Genomic DNA, 10,280 nt, shown 5'->3' on the forward strand with positions numbered 1-10,280 from the left:
TGTTAACCACTAGGTGGCATCATGCTCCTGTTCGTCACTTAATCTGCAAAAGGTTTATTATATGAACACATTTGCATCGCCACATATCAAATCCCTGCACTGAATCCTTCTACAGGGAAAACTGAAAACACGAAGACATTTTTTAAATTTATTTATTAAAGGTAGTTAAATAACATGTTAAATGTTTTGATACATAAAATTGTTCACTTTTTATACACCTAAATCAAAATAATGATTACGAGATTAGTCAATCTCTTAGATAAACTTCAAAGAGACTGGCCACAGCGTGCATGCGATAGAAGATTCCAAAAGGAAGTCCAATATTCACAATTGCATTCCACATTGTGTAATTGTAAAAGTATATCTCAGCGGAGTGGTCGAACTGGGGACGAGCCCCAAATGCAGGCATGATCCATAGCTGTCAATATAGAAAAAGGGAATTAGACACATTTTGACAGGAAACACTGGTTGTTACAACTGTAGATAGTCCAATAAGCACAAATACAACTTACAATTATGTTTGCCAGGAGCAAAAAGGCACACACTTCCCTCAGAACTCTCCTTTTCCAACTTGGCTTTTTAGAAATTGAGTATCTTGATATTTGACCCTCCACGTCATTGGCCATTTCAGCATGATCTTGAAAAGCACGGGCATTTGCCGGCATTACATTGATGGGCTCCCGATGGAGGCCTTCAATGATGAAATAGTTCTGCAGGCCAATCTCAACCACCAATACCACAGCCCAGGCCAGGTTGAGCACATTTAGGTAACCCTGGGCTCCAGTCGCCACTGTAGCCACAAGGCTGAAATAGCTAATGATGAATTGCCCCAAAGAGGATGCCACCAGTAGCCCCACGTCCAGGCTGCGAGTGGGGTTTTTGTCTGATACATATTCCCTGCGGTCCAGTCTGTAAATAATGCAGCCAATCATAGTGGAGAGGGACATCAAGCTAACAATCACTATGTTCATAATGAAATGAATCAGCAGGGCCTTATTTCGTTTATCCTTGTCTTCTTTGAGTATGTTAATCTTGTACAGTACAAATGTAACAAGTCCTGCCACCACCAGGAGCAGTCCTGCTACAGGCCCTACGAAAACATCTTTCACATAGAAGTTAAATTTGTAGTGCTTGTGATGTTCAACAATTCTGCCCACGTTTTTCCACATTATGTAGGTCATGGCAGAAGCAAAGAGGCTGTATTCTATGTTGAAGGGGTACAGGTAGTAGAAGGCCTCTTTGAAGGTCTCACATGCCATATGACTGCATGTGCACTTCTTGGCACCGTAGTTGGCTGGAACAGAAAGAGCAACCATCAGTTATTTTCCTTGTAAACACTGACCTTCATCTAAAAACAGGAAGCTACGGCTCAATACCTCTGTACAACTTGTGCGAGACACTTATATTCAGATGAGTTATCTCAGTTTGGTGAATTGACTCCTCAGTCACTGCTGCCATCCACACCACCAGGTTAGTTGAAAGTGTAAGAGTAAGCCCACATCTGAAAGGGAAAAAAGATAAGGAATGTTATATACTCTGAAATGAGTGAATGGAGGTGATGAAATGTTTAAAAGAATCTACCGTGTTAAGCTGGTGTGTAGCTGCACGCAGTCCCTTGAATGAAACCACAGGAAGTAGGTCTAAAAGAGACAACTTTTAAAAGTTTTGCCAGTGCAGCATGCAAGAGCGTGTATATTCTTACAATTTTCATAACATGCAACAACCTGGAAAAATAAAAACACAGCTTGCACAGTGGGGTAGGCTACTTTAACAGGAGAATCACAGTGAAGGTAGCCCACATAAGTGGCGATCTTGAAGATGTCCATGAGGAAACTAAGGAGGCCAAACAGCACAAGCCCAGCTGCAACATATAAAAAAATAAAAAATTAGGGGTTTAAGCTGAAACGAGCAATCAGAAACAGAGCCAGAAAGCACTGCTCGGACTTCTCACCCTTGAGCCACACAGGCCCAGCATGGCGATCTTTAAATAAGACTGCACGATCCTTTCGGGAGGTGACGACCATGTAAAACAGCATCCACAACATAGTAAGGACGAGGAGGGTGATGAGGAAGATTTGCCGGTGCACTGGTGTTATGGCCACAACATTGAAGGCGCTGCTGCTGACCAGAGCACAGCCAAGCATCAGGATGTTGATGCAAATTATCCCAGACAGGAGCCATTCACCACCTTGGGGGGTCCTTTCTTTAACTACTTCCACATCGTGTCCACTTTCACTAGCACCATCCACAGTGGGAGGATGGGGAGGACTGGGCAAATGCTGGATGCTGTCCACTTGTGTCACAGTTCCACCATTTGATGGATGAGCCGTCATAACAACGTTTGGCATTTTCCTACAAAAGATCATGTGCTTTAGCTTAAGTGAAGCTGTAATGATCCCATATCTTTACAGGTTAACCGCTGAGAAATACAAGATTTTATTATGAGCCTACTAAAGAAAATAAGCGGGGAAGGACTATAAAAGCGCACTCAAGAGTACTAAAACACCACATGAGTCTTTTATTATGGAAAACAACGATATTTCAGCTTTAGCTACAGGATTAATATTATTTACATCCACCACTATTTTAAATGTGATTGTCCAAAAAAGAGAGAGAGAAAGCGAGAGAAAAGAAAGACAGAAAGAAAAGTGAATCTTTGAAAACTGATCTACAGCGTTCGTGTTGGACTTTCAAACTAGTGTCAAGATGCCAGAGGGTGCATGTTGCTTTCGGGTTAAAGTTTATCTAAACTGAACACTGAGTTGGAAAACAAGGCATAGCCTAAGTGGATCAGCGCTCTAGTCTGCGCAGGTCAGATTGCACAGAAAGCCTCCGCAGTGCTCACGTAAACGACTAAAAACAGGTGCAGTTAGTTTTGGCTGATTGTTTAATCTCTCACCGCACCCAAAGGAGACTTACACCACATATTTTGGTGTTTTTCCCCAATCGTCACTTGTGCTGGTCAGGTCCGGTTTCGTATTTGGTCGTTATTCCATAAACAACGGACTCTACTAGCTCGTGACACTGGCGCACGTCAGGAACTGCCTGAAGGGAAATCCAAGTGCGACGGGTACTTGAGTCTGTTTACTATGCAGATTCTTGCAGCTTCCAAGAAGGAGCTATTTTGGTCGTGCGACTGTAAGTGTAGTCCTGTTGACCTTAGACATTTGAAAATTCAAGAAGTAAACTTGATGGCTTTCCTTCGAATGCAAAATAAACAATGTAAATGATATGGACTTTGATGCATTCATATTAAGCATCTGAATGGATTTATGTGCATATAAATGCTCATTACTCACTGAAAATGAATTAGATGATGGTTGATCATTAAGGTGCGTATCTGATGCTGGTAGCAGTCAAATTAATTATGTTTGACACACACACACACACACACACACATTATATATATATATATATATATATATATATATATATATATATATATATATATATATATATATATATATATATATATATATATATATATATATATATTGTTAAGGTTCAAAATTGAGGAGGGAGAGTACAAACCACCCTTGGTCCAGAAGCTCTTGGTCAAACAATGATTTTAATGACTACACACGTGTGGGAAGACACTCTGTACGCAGACAGCAAGTGATCTTCGACTTAATCAAAGCATAAACAGATATTTTATAGCATCAGGGTTTGATTTACTGACGCCCCTTCATGCGTCACAGATACATTTTATACATAGATCAGATCAACACCACAATGACTTTTAACCCAGAAGATCATCTTCTATTTTCATGGCCGGCACTTCCTTTCTACCTTTCGGTTCCTCTTTCTTGCCGAGACGACAAGGACGGTTCCTCTTTTACCGAGACATGACTAATCTCTCTCTCCTCTAAATAAATCTAACTCATGTGTGTGTGTCACGACCTCACATGCTCTCTGTGTCACCTCTTCACCTGTTGCACTTCTGACCTTTCACTAGACCAGAGGCTCACTGAGACTATGTGTATGTCTTCTACTAAATAAATGTTTTAACCAAGAACCTCTACTAAAACCTTAATATGAAATGACCTGATATAAGTGTTTTGTAAGCATGTATTGCAATTCCTTCTATGTTCTAGTTTTCCCTCAGCATGTATCACCTGAACAGTCACGTCAGTGAAGCTTAAGACCTTTAAAGAACCTGAACATCAACTCAAATAAGCACAGATATGCATTGTGTACACAATAGTTATAACTGCATCTGAAATACAAAATTAACATCATCATAAACATCTTAAGGCCATCTTAAAGCTATCTGTTACATTGTTAAAGCAATGATCATACTGCAGATTATATTATTAATGCAATGGTAATAATGATGATTATTTAACAATAGCAGTAAAATAATTTCCCTGCTCCACAATATATATATATATATATATATATATAATTTAGACCAGAAGCTAAATTATTGCATCGATCAGAGAATTAGCATTACTGACGAAGCAGAATTATCACCACATTTGATTGCATTGGACTTAATGTAATTCAGTGAGTATACAAATAGCAGTGTCAGTGGCAATAGCAGCAATATAAACCTAAATAATTCATTTCTACTTTAGTTCTAAGCAGAAATGCATTGAAGGGAAAATGCAGTGGTAAGGATGTTTTGGTATTACCAATAAAACCGGTCTGTTGTAGCAGAAAATGTAAATGTTTTACCTGCTTGAGCAGGCTGATTTGGTTTAGTACCCTTAGTAAGCTGTGTGCACTCGTGTTAGTCACAAGATTTGAAACAAAGGTCACGCAATATTCTTTTAGGCTGTCACAATTACCCAGGATGCTGAAAATACCAGACATGCTCTTGCTCTTCTGTCTCGTTGGGGTAGCAAATGCCCTATATAAACAGTGGATTCCTGATACAAACTATGAGAATAAGACCAACTGGGACAAAGGCGATATTCCTTGTGGCAATGACATAGTTCAGTTTTCGGCTCAAAGAAAAGTGTCTGTGTTTGTGGAGACCACTCATGCTGTGCTGGAGATGAGGTTGCCAGTTGATGGGGAGTTCATCCTGAATTCAGGAGCTGGATTTTATGCTGTCACCGGGCAGGACCCAGGCTGTGGAACGGGTGTCACGACCGAGTTTAAAGATTCAGAGTCATTTCAGTGGTACGATCCAACTCTATGGCAGGCAGCTGCAACTCTGAATGACCTAGAGCAAGGAAACTTCCTATTCTCTGTCCACGAGGAGAGCGTCCCCTGCCATTACGATGATGTTGTTTTTAAAGCCCTCTCCTCCTTCAGAGTGGACACCAGCTCTAGTCATTCTAGCATCACTGTCAAATCTGTGTCTGTGCTGGGGGATACATTTACTACCCAGTCTGAGTTCTCCCAGTATCTCAGCTCAAGTTTGGGCAAACTGCAGTTTCATGGATCCTCTGCTGTTGCTGTCGGAAACCCAGCCTGTGAGGATCCCTCTGGTTGTGACTGTGGGAATTCTGTACACCATCAGCAGATCTGTAGCACAGTAACGTGTGACTCTCCAAACTGTAAGAACCCTCTTCGCCCAACAGGACACTGTTGTGATGTGTGTGGTGCCATTGTTACCCTCCTTTTTGATGACGGTTTTAACCTTCAGACTTACAGGGAACGAATCCGTCACCTTTTTCTTGCCCTGCCACAATACCAGTCCATTCAGCTGGGGATGTCCAAAGTCTTAAAGCCACAGCGGCTGATGGGGATAATCAGTCTTGGTACGTTATCTGAAATCCAGATAGTAATACTGGATGGAGAGCAGGGAATACAGTCAGCAGCTTTGGCCCAGGACATAATGAAGGATGCTCGTTCTCATGGCTCTAATTTGGGAATCTCCGGAGTTGAAGTTCAGACCTCTTCTGAGGAAACTGGAGATAGTGCAGGGTTGGCAGTTGGAGTTGTTTTTGGAGTTTTACTGCTGATTACACTCATTATCTTGGGTGTCTTGATTCATAAAGGGGTTGTTCAAATGCCAACACTGAACAGATTCAAAAATAGAAACAACATACCAGATCTCGGTGGACCTCTCGACCATGGGTTTGATAATCCTATGTTTGACCAGCCCACTATGATGCCTGACATTCCTAGTCTATATGGGACTGGAGTTAGTAATTCAATCTCGATGACTCAGACAGCTGTACACTTTGTAAACCCAGTTTATGATGAGAGTGAAACAGATTTTACTGCCTAAAGATGAACATATGTTAGCATTTAATGACAGTACTTTTGTTTCAAATTGAATGATTTTAAATCCCACAAATTAAAGTATATAGTTGTATACAGTTTTATTACCACTGAACAATGTAAATAACCTAGGCGACAGGCACTAAATCTTCGAATAACCAAATAAATCTGTAACGCAAATAAAAGAATTGCTGGCAGACAATTGTGTGTTTTCCTCTTCATTCGCATCACATTTAAGAGCAATAAAGTTTCAAAAAGCTGCAGTAAATCCTTAACACTTCATGTGCTGCATAGTTTTCTCCATGGTGCGCATTTACTACCACTATTCAATTTAAACTTCTATGTTATCTATTGTGGGGGTTAAAAAGCTCTTTATACAATATCTTTACAAAGCTTGTTATGTAACATCAATAAATAGTCATAATAGACCATTTCTTTTCTTTTACAAGCTCACAGTGGAGGCAGCTCATAATCTGTTAGCATATACATCATTCTGCATTGACCAGAGCAAAGGTTCAGTGAAGTCGGCCATGAATTTATGGAGCAGCTTGACAGGACCAGTAACATTATGAAATGAAACTGAGCCTTGGTGATAGGCAACATATTAACCAATCCTGCTAATATCAGTAGTTTCCAAGATGGGCTCCACACCAGTATGCCAGGCAGAAAAACATCCGCTGTTCTTTCCCACGCACCAGGAAAAATTGTTCCCGGTGATGCAGCTGCTACTTTACTCTCCCTTTCGATCGATACTCTTCTCACTCAGCTCTGCTTCAATATAGTGTTTTCCCAAGTAAAGGCTCTGTAAATTCATGGCTTGGCATGAGTATTCAAAGTCGGGATGTTCCGGGTATCTGTGCTGCCATGGGCTGATGTTGGTCAGGTGTCTCGGTCAAAGGTCAAACGTCTGGAGTCTTAAAAAAAAGGGGGAAATAGACAATGTGGAAATAAAAATAAGATATGACAAGCGGTGGGTGGGTGATGTATTGAAGGGTTATTTGCATTTTAAAAAGTCCTCTCCGGTGTCAGGGTTAGGCAGGGTAGAAAGATGAGGGACTGGCACGGATGATTTAGTACCATTAATTTGATATAGAGGTTTTTCTCATGATTGTTTACACTATATTGAATTTCAGCTCTGTGTGGCAGTACTACAGCAGTGCTCTGAGCTAAATGCTAATGTTAGCATGCAAAATTTGCACACAACACAAAGTAAACTGTGTTTGTTTTATGCTTAATCCAGAAACAATAAACCACTTTATTTTTCGACATCGTGCTTGGAAAATGTAAACTAAAGAAAAAAAAAAGGGTCATTAACGTCACCCTAAGAAAAACACGAACGCCTGCGATGTAAGACTTTTCATTCAAAGGAAAAAATATGAAACTTGCAGTGTTGCTGAATAAATTCATTATCAAAGTAGTCATCATAGTCTGGATCAGATACTGTAGACACAGAAGACACTGATACACACCAAGTGTCATCCCTAGTGTCATGAATGTAACCCCCCCCCAAAAAAAAATACAAAAACAAAACAAAAAACACGCTGTAACAATTCGTATGAGGCCTTTTCCAGTATTAGGCGTGGAACCACCTTGAAAACGACTGTTATTACCAGGATTGGTTTATATCTTGACTTTCACCGAGGCTCAAATAACCAAATATGACGTGTGGAACAAAACCCATGTTGTGAGTGAAACTCACCACTTTTGCAAATCATGCTCAGCTTTCCACTGCAGGAGGAAAAAAATAGGGAAAAAAAATCAGGTTGTACAGTTCCTGTGTAATATCTGTTACTATTTGGGTGTAAAAAGATTCGATGATCCATGCAGTTCATGTTCACATTAGGTAGACATACAGCGGTCATTCCTTTTTTCCACTCTGAGTACCCTTGTAAACAAGCCAATTTAATTTAATTAAATTATATTTGAATATGAAAGGACTTTATATTGCAAGGTAAGACCTTTATGGAAATTGTTATTTTCATAAAAAGAAAATAGCAATTTGATTGGGAGTGGCAGTGGGAACAAAAAACAAACCAAAAACCCTTATACAGAAGAATCCTCTGTACAAACCAGGGTCAGGAGGGTCACCTTCTGCTTTGACTGCTTTAGGTGATGGGATAGTAAAGAGAAAAGATCAAAGAGAGGCAACAAACCATGTAAGAATTATGACTTGCATGCAGGTCTGGAATCAGAGAAACCCGCAGCTTACATAGAGAGAAGAGGGCAAGCAGAAGACACGTGTACACAAACAAAAGAAACATATCAGGTAACCGATGCATTGTTTATTGTCATTGCTTTTTTTCTCTCTTTGCTTTTGCCTCACCATAGTTAGTTAACTATGTGCTGACCTATGTGCGGTTCTGCAGGTTTTTCCCTCCACACTTCTGTCATTGTTGAAAAATGCCATGATGTGAAATTTCTTTGGTTTATCAAAAAACCCAACATCAAAAGAAACATTGTACTACTTCTGTATAAATATCCCAAAAGTTGAAATTCCTGTTCTTTGTATACTGTCAACACATTCGTTTCCAAAATAAAGTCTTTGTCTTAAAATGCCACACTATTACAATAGGCTGTGATGCCAAAAAGGTTTCACACCCACTTGACTATATGTAATTCCTCTACTTATAATACAATAACCTGAATGTTTCATATGTTTTCTACCTGTAGGAAGTCAATATTAGACTTTCTCCTGGACACTTTGTTTATTTCAGTCAATGTTCTCATCACCTATGCTCTCTTTTGCCCCAGGTGTGCTTGAATGCCTTCAGTCTGTATATGGGCCTGTTTTTTGTTCTCCTTAAGGCACTTCCACTGTCCCTTTTCTGGCCTTCTCCACAGCTCTCTGCAGCCTAGGAAACTACTGTTCAATGATAACACAAACCTGAAGGAAACTGGACAAAATCATAATGCAACTAGATGAATGAATAAATCATGCAGTCAATGCTCTGCGGTGTTTCAACTGCCTTATCAACTCCTGAGGCACTCTCACTAATCTCCCTCAGTTCCTTTGGTGCTCAGTCTACAAACAAAAAGCACAAAAAATAACACATGCTACATCTACTGACTAAGTGAGCCCCAGATTGTAAGTAAAAGATTGCAAAACCATTGTATTCCAAATGATTTTTACTCCTTTTTTAGAAAATTTTAGGAACATTTTACCCTGTAAATAAATTATATTGTGTTGTATCTTTGAGACCTCAATTTGTGCTTCTCTCTCTCGCAGTCCAGACAATTGAATCAGTCCTCCATCAGGAAGAAATAGTTGAGAGGAAGCTTATGAACCTCAAAATGAGATGTCATGGAGTGGATCCACTAAGTGATGGTTTTGAAATTTGGCTTTTTCCTGCTCTGAGATGGCTCTCACAGTAGGGAATAGGGCAAGTCAGGCAGAATTTTAGGGCTTTACTCGGGCTGTCAATGCAGGAATCACATACCATGTCTTGTAGCAGAAGCATGCTGGACATCTCAACTGTGCAATCTTCCAGTTTGTTTTTGATGTTAACATTGTGTTTATTGCCCTTCAAACTCTCCACTGTATTACCGCTAAGAGTTGCCATGTGTTGTTCTTCGAAACTTGACCCATCTGATCTTTGAGACTGCTTTTGAGCCTAGGGACTGAACATCCTCCCTAGTTCTCAATTACAGACTCCAAAACTGACAATTTAATTAAATTTCAGTAAAACTAATATTATCATACAGCAATATCATTTACAGATGACATTTGAGCCATTTTTAAAATTAGTTTTATCCACTGAGACAACTTCCTCATTTCCTGTCATGTAGCACAGACGGAACAATGATATTCGGGATCAGCAATCGTGTACTATCACTATGGTGATACAACAATGGCGTTTTCACACCTATACTTCGTTAACTCTGGTCAGAATCAGTTCATGTGTTTGTAAACTTGTAGCTTTTTCCTGTTGTTTGGTTTATTTTTTCACACAGAGAAAAATCTAAGTGAACTCCAAGCAAATCAAATTGTGTCAGTTTGTTCAGTTTACCCATTGTCCAGATGCAACAAAAGTAGATACAAGAACAATTTGCTATGTTCTGGACTAATGGAGAACATGGAGAATTTATGTTCTTCTCATGGCTAG

The 10,280-nt window shown here is 39.8% G+C and overlaps 2 protein-coding genes and 1 pseudogene across 3 annotated transcripts; 1 reads left to right on the forward strand and 2 right to left on the reverse strand.

The window, feature by feature from the left end:
* Positions 1-22: 22 nt before the first annotated feature.
* On the reverse strand, positions 23-3,182 carry LOC146576225 (proton channel OTOP2-like). 2 transcript variants are annotated; one of them, XM_085271317.1, is made up of 7 exons: positions 2,920-3,182; positions 1,952-2,352; positions 1,725-1,861; positions 1,582-1,640; positions 1,377-1,501; positions 513-1,294; positions 23-418 (listed from the first exon to the last, which is right to left on the reverse strand). In XM_085271317.1, the coding sequence occupies exons 2-7, from the start codon at positions 2,346-2,348 to the stop codon at positions 248-250; spliced, it is 1,671 nt and encodes a 556-aa protein (XP_085127443.1). In that variant the 5' UTR covers positions 2,349-2,352; positions 2,920-3,182; the 3' UTR covers positions 23-247. The 2 variants fall into 2 exon arrangements, with proteins under 2 accessions (XP_085127443.1, XP_085127444.1); XM_085271318.1 differs by having other exon boundaries at positions 2,900-3,182.
* Positions 3,183-4,790: 1,608 nt separating this feature from the next.
* On the forward strand, positions 4,791-6,281 carry amn (amnion associated transmembrane protein). Its single transcript, XM_085272645.1, has one exon. The coding sequence runs from the start codon at positions 4,796-4,798 to the stop codon at positions 6,182-6,184; it is 1,389 nt and encodes a 462-aa protein (XP_085128771.1). The 5' UTR covers positions 4,791-4,795; the 3' UTR covers positions 6,185-6,281.
* Positions 6,282-6,344: 63 nt separating this feature from the next.
* Positions 6,345-9,644, reverse strand: LOC146576227 (uncharacterized; annotated as a pseudogene).
* Between the last annotated feature and the right edge of the window lie 636 nt (positions 9,645-10,280).

The sequence above is a fragment of the Mchenga conophoros genome, linkage group LG4, assembly GCF_057382185.1.
Source record: "Mchenga conophoros isolate Kocher_MC1m ecotype Shallow Benthic linkage group LG4, M_conophoros_male_GT1.1, whole genome shotgun sequence".
Classification (NCBI taxonomy): Eukaryota; Metazoa; Chordata; class Actinopteri; order Cichliformes; family Cichlidae; genus Mchenga; species Mchenga conophoros.

Bases quoted from the DNA above. Each gene is read 5' to 3' on its own strand.
- LOC146576225 (XM_085271317.1), bottom strand. From the start codon at position 2,348: ATGCCAAACGTTGTTATGACGGCTCATCCATCAAATGGTGGAACTGTG. The intron at 1,862-1,951 runs GTGAGAAGTCCG...TATATGTTGCAG, and splicing joins TGGGCCTGTGTGGCTCAAGG to CTGGGCTTGTGCTGTTTGGC. The intron at 1,502-1,581 runs GTAGATTCTTTT...TTTCCCTTTCAG, and splicing joins CTACACACCAGCTTAACACG to ATGTGGGCTTACTCTTACAC.
- amn (XM_085272645.1), top strand. From the start codon at position 4,796: ATGCTGAAAATACCAGACATGCTCTTGCTCTTCTGTCTCGTTGGGGTA.